A 19,335-nucleotide genomic window follows, 5' to 3' on the forward strand; every position below is an offset into this window, starting at 1 on the left:
TGTGTGAACACTAAGGCTTAGAGCATGGATACAGAACTTGTCCAGGAGAAGCAGCCTTTTTCAAAAGTATCTACAAATCGCTAAATAGAAATTTTTATCAAAAGGTTATGCAAGAAGGTAACTGCTATTGATTTAATGGAAGTGGAGGAAGATTTGTGGTTCCCTCAAAATTCATCAAGTGTTCTATTTCTGCATTCTATAAATACTACAAGACGCAACATGTTTATTTGGTTCCCATAAATTAGAAAAATCTGATTTCCAAAAATTCTAAATTAGTGATTTAAAAAACAAAATATTACACCTGACCACCTTTCAAACCATCTCAGAGAGCAGCTTCAATCCTCTCTCACCCTTCAGAAGTGTGCTTTTTTAAGAATACGTGATTTATAAAACAAACAAAAAAGTGTGTTTTTAACTAGAGTACACTTGCTTAAATATACAAGTGGACACATTAACGTCATGTTAAAGTTCAAGGTACTTCTGGATAAAAGGCAGATAGTTAGTTATTTTAACTCTGCATTCTTATATAGAATAATGATTATTATAGACTTTAGTTTCCTCTCATCATTCATCTATCATATGGAGAGGTCAATAAATAAAAGCTTATCTGGTCCAGTTTACCTACAAGAGGAAAAAAATAATACAAGAAAAAGAAGTTATCTATAAAATTACTTGTTTAACCCTGATAACATCTGAGTTGCCATACCCAGTTTGTAGTTGCAAGAAAAGCAAACAATATTCATCTTGCCTTTTAATAAATGCCCCATTTTTTTATGACAAATTTTTTATGCTGCCTATCAAGTCACATATTCTTGGGGCAAGAAAGCTGGCCAGGAGATGCAGTGATAGCAGTAACAAGTATAAATCTGGGTTCAAAAAAAGAACATACCAGATTCAGAAGCAAAGAAATCTGGACACACTGAGGAGGCAGTGCCCAGCTGTTATTTGGGCTCTTGTGTCGTGGAGATTACCCAGCCTAAGACACAGTTTCATACTATGGAAGCAACACAGAACTCCGTTGTGCTTGTGTACAGACTTCAGGAAAAAGCCTTACACAAAATGAATTACCTCCTTTGTTTAGAGTAGAAGATAAAATAGCTTACTAACTGATGTAATGAGTAATGGATGTCACTATGACACAGGACTTGCCATGAGTTGTGTGTTCAGCTACAAGGTGCAGTATTTCTTATGACTAACTCAAAGCACAGCCACATCCAACTGTGATTTGGAATTCCCTCTTGAGCAGCACGCGCTATGACTTTGAAGAAGTCTGTCTGATTGTAACAAAGTCATCCATCCTCTCTTGGAACATGAACAAAATCCATGGGGTAATCAGGCACAGGCGGCATGTAACAGGTTTGTCTTCCATTTTACTCCTTGTTTTTGCTTCTGAGGACATGCACTTGGCTTCAGATGGGATCCATTTTCTGTTACAAGAGAACACAGCTATTCTTCTCTTTCTCCCTCTCCTTCTCTCGAGGCTCTTTGCGTTTGCGTTCATTACTCCCGGATTGTCTTGTGCTGGCTGGAGAGGCAGCACCTTGTACCTGCTGTGTAGAGAAAATAGCATAGGGAATAAACCCAGCACTACTGCAGATATAGCCTGAACTATTACTGTGTGGTCAATTTCACAAACAAAATGTTTAAGTATGATGCAAACCAGCAGAATTTAGGTAGGGGTTTTTGGTATACCTACTCCCGGACCTCCAAAGAACTGCATATTAACTGAAAATTAAGTCAGCTGAAAACATATTTCAAGTCTCATGTGTCCCTTTTGTTGTGTCCACCTATTCAGATCAGTTGTTTCAATAAAATATGGTTTCAAACATTTTCTGACACTTCTGTGTTATTGTACTAGAATTTTTTTCTTAGTTTCTCTTGTAAGGACATAATCCACATTTCATTATTTGCAGAGTCAAAGTGCTGGTGTGGACAGCGAGATAATGGTAAGGCAGCAGCTTTTTGTGACTAGAAACGCTTTAATAACTTGGCAAGGGGGTTATAAAAGAGACCACGTAAGTTTTGTTAATTCATCATCTATTACCACTGTTACCCATTCATAGTTGCAAATGTGTTTTAGGAGTAGGTACTGCTGGTTCTATCAAAGCAACAAGCAGTGCAAATAACACAGCTTTTAGCTGTCAAAATTCTTGTTTCATGCTTAACAAACTTATCAGTTAATGGTTCTGAATTGCTTCAGGCCAAAGATAAAGGCTTTATATAGATTATTTCTTACGTATTTGTAAATAAAAGCCGTTCTAAAAGTCGTCAGTGGTTAAGAACTCTGTAAATCCAGATCAATATTGCCTCTTGCATAGAAGATTTAGTTAAATTGCATTTTAGCATAGACATGTGCATGAATCGGATTTTCAGAGCATTTTGAAAGCTGCTTATGGGTATGGGATGGAAAGGTGTACTGGGAGAAACTGTGAATTGCCTAATTTGGAACAACAGAATAGATTCACATGAGATCACACTCTGAATCACCTAAAAACGTACAGCAACAAACTTCTGCAAGACAAAATAAAGACATAGCTTCAACTACTATCAAAAAGTTCTTATTTGAATGCTCTTTTGCAAGTAATATAAAATTCCTGCTAGTACCATCTTTGTAACCTGACAGATTAACTCATCCCATCATTCCAAATTAAGCAGTATAAATGAAACCCTAGTTTAGACAGTTAAGCTTTTTTAAAGTATTTAAATGTTTGCAATTGCCACATCTACATGCATACTCCAACAATTGTGGCATATTCCTAAAGATTCTTATATTCACCACAGGCTAAAATACGTACAAGCACAGATGTGTCTGTGCAATTATGAACACTTTCTAAAATTTATTATAATCTGTAGTGCTGTTTTCTTACCTGGACCTGAGCAGCTGCTTGTTCTTGTTCCTGATAGTACTGAGAAGCTCTTCTGTCTTCCTCTTCCTGGAGCTTCTTTGCTAGCTCTAGATCACTGATTCCTTCTGGGATCTGTTCCCAGTTAATCTCTTGATTCTGCTGCTCTTGTTGTAGAGACAATGCCATCAGATAATCCTAAACAGTACACCTGTTTATTAATGCTCTTTTCTTGACAGAAAAGAGTCAAATAGTATCAAGTGATTCTTTCAGCATGTGCAGCTACACAGTACCATCACTTTTCTCCCAGCCTTATCTTCAAATGGAGAACACGAATTTGTTTCAGAACCTGTCCATAACCTCAGCTGCAGAAAGGCTGAGAACAGCTACTTTACATGTCTACTTTCACAATGCCTAAGTTGCAGCACAGAAAACACAAAAACTAATTAAAAATTTTGCTTTCAGGTTTAAATTCCGTTACCTGGACGGCAGCATATTATCTTTGTCAGATTTTTATTCTGAGAGAGAGATGCAGTGCTTCAACTTATTAATAAGAATCTTACTCATTTTTCCCCAGTATTTAAAAAATATTCATGGTGATTATTATAAACTTGTTCAGAATGTAAGATTTCCAAGGAATGTGGTCTTGCTCTGTGCTTATGCATTAACTGGTACAACTCAGCTCCACCTCAGACATGACTTCTGCAAATGTGTCTCATTAAGAATAATAAACACCCACCATGACACACAGTCTGCTGTGGGGCTTGTCCTACTTTCAGCCAAATGGGCAGCAGAAGGCAAAGTTCAGCTACAACAATCTTAATGAGCTGAAGAGAGTTTGTCATGTAGGAAGAAATTCCACAGTCTGCTTCTGTTTCCTTATACAAGGCAGAGGTGCCATTTCACCTGAGTGAGGACTGTGCAGAAGTGGATTCTGAGAGATTAAAATCCCATTTTCCAAACTACTCAGTTAGTCTTACTTTTCCTTCCTCAAAACCATATTAATACTTTCAAGTGGCACTTTTGGGAACCCCAATCTAATTATCTAAAGGAGTTTTATAGTCCCACATATGCATGAATATACACACATACACGTCTGTGGAATTATACATAAATGTGACTAAAAATCAGTACTAACTTACAATGGAAAGGCAGAAATCCAGTACCTGATCTATTTGATCCTGCTGCCCTCTGTAGACAGTTTCAGGGTCTGATGGAGGCCGCAGGTGGAATTCAGAGTCACAGAAATTCCCGTCACCATCCACATTGTGTAAGCTTTCCCACACAACCTTCTCTTCTGTAAGAAAGCCCTGGTCTGTCACCAGCAGATAAAGCTGACCCTATACAGAAGAACAAGGAAAACTTGTTAAACTAAAAAAATTACTTTTTACAATCTAAGTAGCAAAAATGATACAAACGTTGCATTCCACTACAACATTCATTTAGAGTTTTTAGCAAGTTTAATAATGAAGTAAATTAGCATACAGCATTAAACCACCAGATACTAGCATTCACTGCTAAATTAACAGCCACACAATTTCTGCATTCCATCTTGCAACTCTTTATTCTTAATGAAAGTTCACATTGACTAGAAATTAATATAAAACATGAATATATATATGAATGACTATATTGATATATATCAAGCTATATACCTTGATAGCTCTTTGGAAACACAACTAAGAAGTAGACTTAAAAATTCCCAACGAACTCTTTAAATCCCAGAAGCAATCATATTAAATTCCAAAGGCAAGATACAGAGACAAAGATGATCTTTCCAAACAATCCAAGAGGCATTAACCTCAAAATGGCCACATCTCAGACTTCATGTTTCATAATGAGTTTTGATGGAATTTGAGATCTGTGTCAATTGAAAGCTCTAAATTTAAGATTCTTTCTATCACTTATCACCAATAACTGCTTTTGTTGGCATTTTAGTGTTTTTACAGTTCCTTAAGGCCAAATTTCTTGATTTCAGAGTCTGAAATTATAAAATGGGCTGGCCTGGAGTGAAGGAGACAATGCTAACAAGTGCAAATACCAAGGTACTGGAAGGATGAAATGTAAGCTTAGGCTGAAGGAGTGGGAGAGGAGCTGAAATCAAAGGGAAATTACCGAAGTAGGCCCTAAGTAAAAGGAGATGGTGCTGCGCATCTGAGGGACAGCAAAGCAGCACAAAATACCCCTATTTAAACTTCCATTTAAATCAATCCATTTATCTCATCCTACCCTTTTTATCATGTTTTTAGAATTATACTCCAAATCAAGAATGTTGTTACTGACCACACAGCACATTAAGACTGAAGCTTCCATTAATATTTACTGAATGATCAGACACTCAATACAAAACTTGTAGCAGTGGTTTAGCTGTAAAAATCAAAGCAGTTTATTGTGACAGACACAAAAATTTGCTATTTGTATTCCAGCAGCACACAAAGGGTTCTCAAAGATTGCTGTACTAAAGTTGTACCAAAGCGAGAGACAGATCCTGTTCTAATGATTTCTAAGGCTAAACAGGCAAGAAATGGAAACATTGTCCACATTCAACACATACAGAACAAGCTCCCTGACTTCTCTGAAGTCATTAAATGACTGTCTAAGGGAGATGCTGAAATTCCAATCAGATCTCGTCAATCCCACTCTGTTTACAGCCACCCCTCCTGGGGCTGGGAGGTCACTTGATGTAATCAAGATATTATTTGAAGATTCACATGCAGCAACTATTCCAATATTACCTAATACCATAACATGCACTTATACACAAGGCCAAACAGAATGGACAAAAAGCCCAAACCAAAGCCGAACAGGTAACAAACACTACTGTACATTCAAGCTTTGGAATGGGAGATAACCAGCACAGGGGGGCTAACCAGACATAAATACAAGTGTCAGCAACAAGTCTGATCACATACCATGATCTAAGAAATCATCTTTCCCTTGGAAACCTGCCTAAGAACTGAATGATACTCCTGACACCTAAAAATTACCCAAAGAAAATAATATGAAGTAATTTCACAGTATTTCCAGTTTGCGCAGAATACCTATTTCATAGTATTTTGTATATAAAAAGTCTTCAAAAAGATGTAAAAAAAAAAAAACCACCCAGAATTTTTAGGATAACATGTATTTGAACTTTTAAGTTTTATTTTGAACAGTACATTGACTCAAAACCTAAAAAACAGGGTGGTGTGTGTGCCTCTCAGGTGTTCCTCTATTATGCCATACATTTTTTACAGCCCATAAACTGTGTAGCTTAATAATAATACTGAAATAGGAAAACTAATATTTTCATAATCTCCAAACTATTATAAGCTTAATTTTTCCACACACAAATATTAAGGTATATCATTGCCTTTATGGAATTAGAATCTAATATCTGTCATCTAACGATGGATTAAAGCTAACACTTGTTTGAAATAGAAACCTGTTTCAAATCTTAAATAAAATTTATATTCTTACATTGTAAGAATTTCTCAGTTGAACACTGTAAAAATGTCACATTAGAGTAAATAATAAAAAATAAATGTAACACAGCTCCCTAATGAAGCAATAAAATGCATTACTTATCACCACATTACCTAAACACCACCACTGCAATTCCAACGCCAATTGCATAGCTTAAAACATTCTGCTTTACTTGAACAAGCTTAGCAAACCAACAAACACAGGCTCCCTAGTACCTGATAAGAGAGAGAGAGTTCCTGTTTACATTACTGGAGTAAAAGAACAATGGGAAATCACAGCTCAGCGATCCAAAGTCACCTTTCCCTTGTTTTTTACCAAGTTCTCTGATCTCTACATCATATTAGTATAATTAAATTGAATTCTGCAAAAAAACCAAACAAACCAAAACAACCAGGACCCTTCACAATATTGCTAATATTCATGGCACTTTTGTCAGTAATTTCATATATAAAGTAAGAGGTGTTGGCTCTCTTGCTATGAGCTGTAATGTAGCCTCTCATCATGGTTTTGTTCCTTCTACTTGCAACAAGAAAATAGAGGCCCTATCTACAGGCTGGCTTTGTAGGCTCAGTTTTAATACCAGGCATGTTCTCTTCCCTACGCTAAAGGCACCTTCACTGGGCACACCCGGATTCCAGCAAGGAGACCCTGTGATCCAAGAAAAGCCTTTTATCCTCTGACCTTCATGCTGCCTCTGAGCTGGAGCTGCACGGAGCAAGGCCATGCCTGGTGCCAGGCAGCGGCCGCCCTTCCCAGGCACTCGCCAGCTCCCGGGCTGGGTCCAGCTGTCAGGGACAGGGACACGAGGGACAGCGACACAGCACCAGCCTGTGCAGCTGGGACCAGGGCACAGCTCAAAAGGCTGAGCAGCACACTGGGCTCGGGTAATGAAGGTAACCAGTGCACACAAAAATGCCTTTCAAATGCCCCTTGCCAAGAACAGTATCACACTTTATAAAATGTTTCTACCTACACAAAAATCTTAACTGGACATTTCTAAGGTATTACCAGCTTAACTTTTAGACTTGTTTTAAATGTGGAGGTTTTTTTAACAAATACCCAGTCTGATGGGTTAACACTGCCCATATACCAGCACATAACAGACAGCAAAAATATCTACTACTAACTATCGTCAATGGGGAGTAAAACAAAAAAAAACAAAGTCTCAAGTGCACAACTACTGTAGACACAGTTTACTTTAACAAAGTTATGAATAATTATTTACCCTAAGAATCACTATCTAGATATTGTAGACTAATGCCCAGATTTTACAGTTTCACATGTAAAAACCTTGAAATAAAGCTGAGGATAAAGCAAGATTATTCTCCTGAACAGGGATCTTTCAGTCTTCTGGTTTGCACAAAAAAACCAATCTCTGAAATGCACAGATGTAGGCTACAGGTGATATTTCTAGACCTCCTTTCCTTGGATAATTTCATAATCAGATTAAATTATTAAGATTAATGTTTCTAAACTACTTGTTCTAATGCCAATTACCAAGTTCCCAGCAATTTAGAAAACTGGAAAACAAAACCAAACACCTGTCCAGTAAATTCATACAGTAAAGACAAACATTTTAACCCTTATGTTTTAAATAGTATGTAAATATTCTCTTGGACTTCTGGATCAGATCCCTTCGTTTTTGTGAAGATGTTTTAAGTTGATGAATGAGTGCTCTTTAAATTTTCTCTTAACAGTTAAAACATTCAGATATACTAATATAAAAAAGATTTTTTTAAAAGCAGATACTATTGGATTCAGCGTAACCCTCAGCATAAGAACTGTACACTTACTAAGAAATTGAAAAATAAACATGTTTTTATGCAGCTATATTCATTGTCTCTACTGTGCCAATCTTAAATGCCCAAGGAAAAAGTGCAATTACTGTTATGAAATACACTTTGTATTGGAATAAAAGTATCTGTTGAGTTCTGAAGCAGAAACACAACATTTATGAAGTAGAAAACACACATACTTAAAAATCCAAAGAGGTGTCTTGATACTTTTCAGTAAAGAACACAGGTTCTATTACAAACAAGTCTGTGGGAAAACGTTCCAACTGAACTAAGATCTTACCAAACTGATCCCCTCTTTACAGTCCTGTTTTTCCTTGATCTAGGGAATTATCATTTGATGTATTTATTATCTGCATAATGAAAAGCAAAGGCAAAAAAATAAAATCGCATTTTTAACTGCTGAAAATTATTACTGTATAATCACATGAGCCAAGACTATGAGTATGCAATCAAAGGGACAGGAAGTAAGAAAAATGACTACTTGGGCAAATGGACAAGGTATTGAAATCCAAGTCCTTTCACTAAAATACCAGCCTTAAAAAACCCACACTGAACTTAAAAGATATCCCCAGTGTACAACTCATTGTATCAGCTGTACATTAAAGGTGCCAAATAAAAGTTGAAGCATTAGCTTAATTAGAATAATAATCGCTAATTACTCAAAGTGTGTTTCTAAAAATATACCAATTTTATTACATGGACATAACTTATTAAGTGTGTAATTCCCTTTTAATTAACTCGGCAGCTGCTTTATTTACAGGTTTCCATGTATTGATTTGGAGGGGAAAGAGGGAAAGGCAGTATCAGAGAAAGACAAAATACTTGCATTGTTCTTGCTCTAGAAGATCTACACCTCCATTTTCCCTGGCATATGTTGTGTCTCCAGTTTTCCCAACTGATGGACTTTTCTCCATAGTCCAGCTACTGCTGACTACTGCTCAAACTGTGAGGAAACTGCATCTGCAGAGTGAGCATTAAACCCAGTAGATGGAAAGTGAAGCAGTTGAAAAAAATCTCAGCTCTGTAGTAACAATGCATTTGGCACTCACAGAGTATCCTGGAGGTCCAAAAATTTCTGGATAGCTGATCTTGGCTAAAAGACCATGTTAAGTCTATCTCTGACTTGATATGAAAGACCCCCTAGTCATACAGCTACTGCAAACAGCCGGGTAGGTTAGAAGCAGACAGAAGAGTTACTGCTGGCCATTAAACACCAATTTTAAAATTCTTTTCTGTCTTTATTAAAACAAGTTTCTTGATATCTCAAATTCTGTCATGTACCACTCACCAGAAATCCAAACCAAAATGAACACTGCTTACAAGCAATAACTTCAGGAACTAAACCATGTAGATAACATGGAAATTAAACACTAACTACACGGGAGGTCCCCATAGTGACTGTGAAAAACAAGAATAATGGCCTCTATTTCAAAACTCAGCATTTCAGAATTCTAAGACTTCTCAAAAAGCACAAGCTGAAAACCACTGTGACTCAGTAGCAGCAAACCTTAAATATACAAACAAATAACACTCTTCTTCAAATATTTTAACTTTGTATTTCTTAGAACCTGGATTTAGTTCTTACAGGTAAAAGTCAAGATACAGATTTTTACTCACTGCCTTAAACTGTTCTGTATTATTACTGTTGGTTAAGGATATTTAACTGATTGAAACATTGCATTTTATTTCTATAAGGAAAAAGGATCTCAACTGAGAAGTACATGTTTACAAGTACGACGCTGATAAAGCACAGACAAACACATACCAGGTTCTGGCCTTCTATCTAAATACTGGGCTGCAAAAGACTACAAACAGTCTGTGTTTTATAAAACTAATCTGTATTTATAATCCACAGGTCAAAGTGATACTCAGTGACTATATTTAACATAAATAATATTTTAGATTTTAGAGGCTTTAATAATAACACAAAAATGCATTATTTCCAGGAAGATTTATGTATGTTATCTTGAACATCCTTTAAACAAAGTAAAAGAGGTATCCTGCACTTCTAGGTACCATTTGTATGCAGAAAGTACAGCTGTGCTTTTACTTAGTATTTTCTTTTTTGAAACCAAACTGTTTTGAGGTTGGGGTTTGTTCTTCCCTCCCCACTCCATAATGAAAGCATAAAACAATGTACAGGCTTGCTTCACGAGCTACTACCAGCTAATCCAAGAACTAAATTTAGAAAAGCAGAGAGGAGAAAAACTATAAAGTTTTGATTTAAATGAGCTGCATCAGGAAGTGTAATATTTGACCACAAACAGATACATTTCATAGCTTTTGGTTATTTAAATGGAGGAAGGGAGGAGAAAGATCCTTTTACTTGCCCTACTGCTGTAAGAGAGTGGCATTATAGACAGATTTAAAACAGATGTCAGATGTACTCTAATCAGAAAACCAAATGTGTTACCTGCTTGTAGAGTTAATTATTATTTATCAGGACTGTTCAGACCTTTAGCTCAGCTTATGAGTAGTTACTCAAAACTCCAAAAATTAGCATTGACAGTTAATATTAACAGGGGGAGGAAAAAAGGACTAGTAGTGACAAATTAAAGTGTCATTCACATGAGGTATATAACATTATCATATAATGGCAAAACCAGTGGTTTCTTAATCTTTTTGCATGTTACACACCTCTTTTTTTTTTCTTTTATTACCATTATTCATAAGTACAAGTGTACATGAAATTGAAGTCTTATTAAATAACAGATAACCAAAACAGAATTTTAAGTTCTATACAAAGGTAAAAACTCATACACTACCATCCTAGCAAAAGTAAAGTTGTTTTAGCATGAGGATGCTCCATAAATGAATGTAAACTTGCCAAGCCAGATTCTCCATTCCATGGAGGAAGGAGTCCCAGCAGCACGAACCAAGCTGACACTTGCTTTTTGTATCCTGGAATACTCCTTTCACAATTGCCACCATTTTGCTTCCCCAGATTCAGATTAAAAAAAAATAAAAAAATAAAAAAAAAAACCCCTCTCTTCCCTAACAAAGGGAACCAATTACTGTAGCTCATCTCAACTTCTCCCAGCATTTGGGATTTTGAACACGGACCTATTCATCTACTGGTCCAAATGTAATGCAAACTTTTAGATCCTCAGAAACAAGAAATTAATTAAATGAACCATATCATGGCAACCACAAACTCCAAGAAAATTCAAGCCATGTAAGAAGTGTATGTAACTATACATAACCACAAAGAGTTAACACAGGGAGCAAACTGAACATAAAGGGAAAGGCTACAAGAAGATTTAACGTAGTAATGGATCCCAGTGTCTAAACCACTGTAATCAATATTTCCCAAGTAATATTTGCTACAGACCTTACATTCACTGTAAGCAATATTTACATATAACAACCTGGAATTTAATTCTATTTCAAGACAGTGAAAAACCATGATTTGCTTTGAAAAGAGCACACAAAACCCAACAATAAATACAAAAATGTTGAATGTACCTTGTATTTGGTCATGGTGCTAAAATGGTTGTTCCTGAAGAACACACAAAGCTCTCCCTCCTGGACAGCTGAAGTCAACTCACACAATCCATGGTATGTCAATTGTGTAGCTGTGTTATTTAGAAACTGCTCAGCTACAAACCCTACAAAAGCAACACATACTGTTATGTGTGTCTATTACACATTCGCTAATGTAAGACCTGGTAACAATAGTAGTATTTTTCCTATGTCCCCCCTACATAGATGTCCCCAGATTTCCACAAGTCTTAGGGAACACATTCAGAGAGGGCACAACAAGTTTGAAAGTTCTAAAACCACAGCATTGTAGACAACCCTTCTCATGTTCAGAAACGCTATATCCACTTCTAGCACTACTAATGTTTTATCTTGTTTTAATGGAGTATATAATTCATATTCCAATTACAGGAGATAATACATAGCTAAGTTGAAATCTGAATGCTGCCCAGGGAAAGCACCACACAGACATCAGCACACAGAATGCAGCTCTTCCCACTTTTATCTCTACTCAGCATGACCCACATGGAAAATATGTGACTTAGTTGGTAGGGCACATTGATAAAACACAGTAAAACATCACCCACCTTCACTAACCAGTTCACTGTTGTCTGACTGCTTACAAGAAATTATCTTCTCCACCAGCTGATTGTAACTGCAGTTACCAACTGCTTTTACTATGTCCGCAACCTGCAGCAGGAAGGAACAACACGGAGAATTTACCTTTGGGAAGAACAGAACACAACTGCAAGCCAGTGGCAATCATGAAGAAGACAATAAGAATTCAATAAAGATAGAGTGTTAACCCCTTAAAAAATCGAGGCCAAAAAGTTTTAGCCCAGAGTGCTACACATTTTGCTACCTCAGACCCTGTTTTAAATCCTTGAGTTAACCCTTCGCATCAAAAGCTAAAGCAGAAGGAGAACAGGGCATGAGTTAGATCAGCTGGGCCAGGGTAAGAGAACAGCAACTCTCACCAGCAAGGCATGAAAAGAAAAAGTCTTAGGCATTATTATTCCAGCCAAACTCACCAGTTTCCCGCTAAGTTAACAGTATCACTGTATTGTTTATTAAATAATATAATTAAAAATAAATTACATGTTTGCTAAAGATGCAGTTCTCTCCAACCAGTTCCATCCACCTCATTTCTCAATAGCAGTGACTAATAAATCAGAATTAAAAAAAGGAGGAAAGTAACTTCGTTATTCCTTCCAAGTGTTCTCTAACAAGCTTTCAAAAATGACACCATATCTGGGGCAACTTGCTACTTCCCTGAGAAAAACAATTCTCCTTTACAGAGTCATAGAAGGCTTTTAAAGTAGTTTGACTATAGACCCAGGCTCTGCAAAGTTCCTGCACTAAAAAACACACTGTCAGTATTCACTCCTCAATTTTTCTGACTAGATTTAAAAATTTCATTACCATAATCATTACTGACTTGTTAAAATTCTAGAATATCTCCCCTCCCACCAATAACATTCAGAATAACTTTTTAAAAAAATATTTGAAACAGAGTAAATTACCTGAGGGTCCACTAACCATCCATGGTACAAGGGGATATCAAGAAGATCAAACACTATGCATTCAGGTGTGTATTCAAATACTCGAACACCTGTGAACTTCACATTGACATCCAGACCCGTCTGCAACTTATGTAGAATTGCCATTGCATCACTCATATTCTGACAACAGAAAAGAAAAAAGAACAGATGACCAAATAGAGCTTTGTACACTTGGTAGTTACTCTTGTAACCCCTCATCATTTAGTACTCATCAACTCAACACTTCAAAATAAACAAAAATTAAAAGGGTAAATTACATGAACAACTTCTATGCACATTCACGCTACACATTCTCATTGTGCCAGAAGATATTTGAAAAATAGGAATCTCCCTTCAATGACTTCTATCTTACTGCTTCTTCTTTTACACCCAGTTTTTACTTTTAGGCAGCTCTGATTGCTTTTAGGTCTGTTTCCCAAAGCCACAAGCCAGATGTTTGAAAGAAAACTGAATTATAAGGGAATCTTCAAGGGACTTTTCTTGATGTTTCTTCTCCCCTCTTAAGCCTTCCCTTACAAGTCAGGCTGAAGTACTTGTCACTACATAATGAATGAACAAAATGATCGACACAGACCCACTTGACAACTCTAATTTCAGGGTTCAGTACTAAGAATCAGAGTGTTAATTGTTCACCACCTCTTTTCTTTCATAAAAAACCATTTTCTGTCTTATTTTGGGCATACCTTTAAATGGCCTGTAGATTCTACTGTAGAAACAAGGCATGAAAGTAGCACTTATTATAGTAGTGATCCCAATGGAATCCTAAGGAGAATTATCAAGTTATGAAGTTCCAATCACAGAAAGGAAAGATGAACCAAAGAAAACATGCTTTGTGAGACAGTTATCTTGAACCAACAGATAAAAAAAAAAAATTTCTGACATGCAGGAAAAAGAATCTTCCACTAAGTGAGAAAAGCCCACAAAGAGTACAATTAGAAAGTCTTTGCAAAATATTCGGGGAAACTGAGGGACTTTTTTGTTTGTTTGGAGGTTTTTGGGGTTTGCAACATTCTGTTGCTTAAGAGGAATTCAGGCTCACAACAATGGGAAAATAGCATGACAAAGACCAGAAATACAGATAGGACAGGAGATGGAGACCGCAAAGATTCACAGACTATAACCACTGACGGCTAAAGACAGTTGCTTCTGTTGTCTTCTGATCAGAATCTGCACTTGAGCATGGCTGCTGTAAATGAGAGTTTTAATGCTTGTAGCCTTTTAACTGCACTGTTCTGTCAAGTTTCCATGACCAGGAAAGTAACAGGTCCCACTACCTTACTACACGTTGCTTCATCCTACTGACAACTTTGCTATGTCACAAGGTCTAGAATTTAGCAAGACTTTGAAGTAATTCTAAAAACTGGCTTCAACTTTTAAGTTTTTATAATTTTAAAAGCAAACCAAACCACCTTAACAAGTGCATGTCATTAGTAGGGACCAGATATCAAACATAAAAACCTGTCTGAGATGTTTTGAAAGAAATTTTGCCATAATCTTACTCGGCTAAATGAATAAGAAGTCCGTAGTAAGCCAGCACTAGCCATCCACAAATTCAGATCATACATCTACAGACAATAGTTGCATTTATTTTGTAATGTTTACTTTGTAAACAAAGCAGGATTACATCAAACAGACCAGAAAACCACAGAAGTTTCTCACTACAATTTCAACATCATCACTTCTACTTTAGCTATTTTGGAACCTTCAAAACAACTTAGAAGATTTCTAGAACAGAAGGCTTCTTTGAAATTACACAGTTAAAAACTTAAGGTATGTGACATTTATGTAGTAAACCCATATATTTGAACATAAGAAAGCTATAGAGGTTGTACTTTCACCAGGCATAATAGTTTTCATCACCCTCCTGTAAGTTGATTATAGCTATAACCTTCTACAGCACAGAACTGTGCAGAAAAAAATAGCCAGTTTTGTTATTACAAAAGTAATTCCTATTATCTGATACAAATCAATCTCAAGTTACTTGATTTGGTTTTCAACACTGAATGAGAGCAAGAAAAAATGACCTAAGAATAAACAGAACTACCTCAAAACCTTATACCTATTAAAAAATTCAAAATCACTTTTCCATGAGTAACCAGACAGAGCTTGGAAAATATATACTAAATCAATATTTTTTAAAATAATAGCATTATCTTTAGTATAGAAAGACTTCTGTGATGACATACAAATAGTGGCTAATGCAAATAATATTGCCTTTCATAACATGGCATCAACCTTTTTTTGTCCATCACAATGAAGAACAAAGATCTCTCTCTCTTACTCAGTTTACATCCTCAGAGAAACTCTGGCAGGCACCACAGAACAGAGCACACTGAAGGACATGTAACAGAAGACTTCAAAAAGCAACCACTCTGTTATATACTTTTATTAGTACCTTTGTGTTACAGTTCCTCAATAAAAGCCAATTACTTCATTACGCTCATAACAGGAAAAAAATAAAAAAGTCTTGTGTTAATAGATACTGAGTTTTTCTTCACTAATAGCACATATATAAAAATGATACTCTACATCAAGCCCAGAAAAAAGCAAACTACAAACAATGGTCTGTATGCTTCTCGTTTTTAACAAGGTGACAAACCCTAGGTGAGGAACGCAGTTTTAGTTTCTTCAGACATAAGCAACTGTATCTTAGGAGCAGTTCCTTACCTGCTCATAATTAAGTCGCTGAATTTCAGATATCTCTTTAGGTTTTGCGTCAAGAATGTAGTCTCCTAAAAGAAAGCAAAAATGAAATTAAATTTATTCCACAATCAAAGCTTCAACATTTCTATGAATACTTCTGACTGAAGCTGACTGATAATAAATACCACAATTCCACAACTGAAGTTTTCTACCAAATTAATGATATCACATTGTTTTCTAAACTGAATTATAATTATGGAGTAAAATATGAATATAACAAACATAGTTAGATAATATTAAGAAATAAAATTCAGATGGCCGACACTGTTACTAAAATAACATTTCATCATCTCTTGGGGTACCATACCAATCTCTTCATTATTCAAAAACTGACTTCCCTCTGTGCTTCAGCTGAAAAGTATAAAAAGGTCAAACTGTTCACAGTAAGGTATGTAATTCTGTACACAATCAAAAAGGCAACCACTTATCCCAACTGATACTGTAAATGTTTTGCCATGTTTTATACACCAGCAATTCTATAAAACTTGTGCTGGTTTTGCGTGGGGTATAGTTAACTTTCTCCTCAGTGGCTCCTATGGGGCTGTGCTTTGGATTTGTGCTGAACACAGTGGTGGTAGTAGAGAGATGTTTTTTGTTATTGCTCAGCAGGGCTCACACAGACCCAAGGCCTTTCCCGCTTTTCGCAGGGCCACGCTGGTGAGGGCTGAGGATGCACGGGAGGTTATGAGGAGACAGAGCCAGGACAGGTGACCCCCACTGACCATAGGGATGTTCCAGACCACACGACATCCTGCCCAGTATATAAAGCGGAAGGAAGAAGGAGGAAGGGGGAACACTTGGAGTGATGGTGTTTTTCTTCCCAAGCCACCGCATGTGACAGGGCCCTACCCTCCTGGGGATGGCTGAACACCTGCCCGCCTGCAGGAAGCAGTGAATTAATTCCCTGTTTTGCTCTGCTTTTCCGATTAATCTGTCTTTAACTCACCCCACAGGTTTTCTGCCTTTTACCTTTCCCATTCTCTCCCTGATTTCACTGGTAGGGGAGTGAGCAAGAGGCTGCCTAGGCTTAAACCACAACACTTGTATTCCACCTTTGTCTACAACACAAAGGTAATAAATTAGTTAACAGTTAATCAACATGCTGAGGGTCAAGATTTATAACATCTTTAGAGGCTACTATCCACTTTTGAGATTTTATTTCAATGTTTTTGTACTTATTCCCTAGCTCCATTACTAAACTCAGAAAAGTATCATTATAGGTTTCCTAATTTATACTCTTTTAACTTGAAAGTGGTTGAAGGCTGTTTTGTTGGGTTTTTTTTTCAGCTGTGGAAGAACTGTAACTGCTAATCCTGTTGATTGAATAGGAACCTAAATAATTTGAACGCAATTTTATTATTCAATTTAGTAAGACAATTCCAGTAGCTAATATATGCCCTCAAGAAAGAATTATATAGACAACTGGAATTACGTAGTGACTTCAGATAGGATTATGCCATCAATGCAATTATAAGAAATGTTTAGACATGAAGCAAGATTTACTTTTTTTAAAAAATTATGTAGGTAACTTTTTTATTCAACCACAAGATTCAGCAATTTGCTTCTGAAAAGAGCAAGTTACATTCTTTAAAAGGAAAAAGAAAATACAGTAAGGGTTTCTTCTCCTGCTTAAGAAAAATCAAACCTAGCATATTAAGTTCAAACATTTTATGTATGTCAGGCTACAAGGGAAAGAAAAGTGGTATATACATCTTAAGCACTATCACAACTGCATTTTTAACACCTGGATCATTGGGGGTACTAAAGTTTGAACCCTGTCAGATAGAAAGAGCTGCAGTTTTGCTGAACACGTGAGTATGATACCAGAGTAGTGCCTGCAAATGAATCACTGTGAGGACTACATTAACTTTTCTTCTTATTTTAATTGGGTCATACTTTCAAAGATTAGAGTTACTGCAGACAATTAAAGACAGAGTTGACTTACTAGAGTCTGTCAATTATAGTAACACAACACTGTAAGAGACATGAATAATTTTAAATCCATCAATGCATTGGTGCACTAAGCCACACCAACTGCATCAACTAGACCAATCATTTTGGAAAGCAGTACAGAAAACTTCTAAAAGCAGTTAGGGAAAAGCATGAGTAACTGAATGCTGTAAGTAGTTTTCTTGGATCAAATAAAAAACTGAATAAAATAGTAAATAAACAAAACAGTTCTATATTACTACACACTATGAAGTGTAACATACAAGTTAAAGTGATTTATTGTAATTACTAACCTAAGTATTCCATCAGCTGTTCAGCTGTTATGATTTCCATCATTGGTGGCAGTTTAATCTGTGAAAGTAAAAGTATATTCTCTTTAGAACGCCAAAACACTACAATTTTAAAAGCATCAACATGGTATTTCTAACAGAAGACTTCTGATTACATTTTCCTCACCAGTTTATAAGGCTATTAGCATACTGGACCTCTACTAAACAGCAGCCACAAGAAGAGATTAAAAAGGCATTTTGGTTTTTAGAGGAACCACATGCACACAGCACTTTCTCCCACGTGGAGGTCTCTGCATAGTGCTCCCTTCCCCTATCAAAACACTTCTCCAGCATCCGCCTCCACTTCACAGGAGCTCACACCACTTGCTGCAATGGCTCAACTACAAGCACCCAAAATTAACAGACTGGGAACTGCTAAGAAAACTCCATCTTCCTCAAGTCTTTGACTACTTACCTTCATTAAAATTCTTAACTGAGTATTAGCTCAAGAAGTTCCTGCGTACAGACAAAGTTTTTAAAGGATCTAGTGTCAGTAGCTGCTGGGACAGGGAAGCCAAAGACTTGTGCAGGTACAAGGAAACAACCTCCCAGCCTCTAATCCCACAATCACATTCCAAGGGTTTGGTTTAGCTCCACACAGAGCAGACCAGACACGCAGAACTCTGTGGTGAGGTTTCCATTCCCCTCTTCCCTGATCTATTCCCACCATCACCACTGGCTAAAACCAACCACCTTGGCACCAGCCAGAGCTAAAAGTTCCTGCATCCGCATCTCTTCCAGCATCCTGAGTAAATGTTTTGGTTGAACGCTTCCTTTTACTGCAGGGAGAAATGCAACAGCCAAAGGACATGCTTCTGGCAATCTGAAGAAATACCACAGGCAGATATAGACTTTAGTGCACTCAGTTTTTCTCCGCATAAATGTGAATTTTATTTTTCTAGGGTTTGGGGTTGGTTTGTCTGGGGGTTGATTTTTAACCTCTCTCTTCAGTTTTTAATCTTCTCATCCTATCACTCTCCAACATCTTACCACTGAAAGTCAAGAAACTCTGGTATTTATTATAGTGGGAATTTTTAAATTAAGTTCCTCAATACTGATCACTGCTTTCCTTGACGCATATAGAAAGACATGATGTGAGACTGTTAACTCATGTTTGAGATTTAATAGGTTCCACCTACTTTTCTGGTTGCAGAGAAGAAGGAAGAAGTAGAAAACCAGGTGACAGAAGAATATACATAAAGCCCTT

At 36.7% G+C, this 19,335-nt stretch overlaps 1 protein-coding gene across 1 annotated transcript; it reads right to left on the reverse strand.

Annotated features, from left to right (window-relative positions):
- Nucleotides 1-118: 118 nt before the first annotated feature.
- Nucleotides 119-18,195, reverse strand: FAM63B (family with sequence similarity 63 member B). Its single transcript, XM_017737831.1, has 8 exons — nt 18,093-18,195; nt 15,814-15,878; nt 13,108-13,266; nt 12,172-12,274; nt 11,570-11,712; nt 4,010-4,183; nt 2,868-3,041; nt 119-1,550 (listed from the first exon to the last, which is right to left on the reverse strand). Exons 1-8 carry the CDS (start codon nt 18,133-18,135, stop codon nt 1,431-1,433), a joined length of 981 nt encoding a protein of 326 aa, XP_017593320.1. The 5' UTR covers nt 18,136-18,195; the 3' UTR covers nt 119-1,430.
- Nucleotides 18,196-19,335: the final 1,140 nt, after the last annotated feature.

This window comes from Corvus brachyrhynchos, unplaced genomic scaffold (assembly GCF_000691975.1).
Source record: "Corvus brachyrhynchos isolate BGI_N302 unplaced genomic scaffold, ASM69197v1 scaffold200, whole genome shotgun sequence".
Lineage (NCBI taxonomy): Eukaryota > Metazoa > Chordata > Aves > Passeriformes > Corvidae > Corvus > Corvus brachyrhynchos.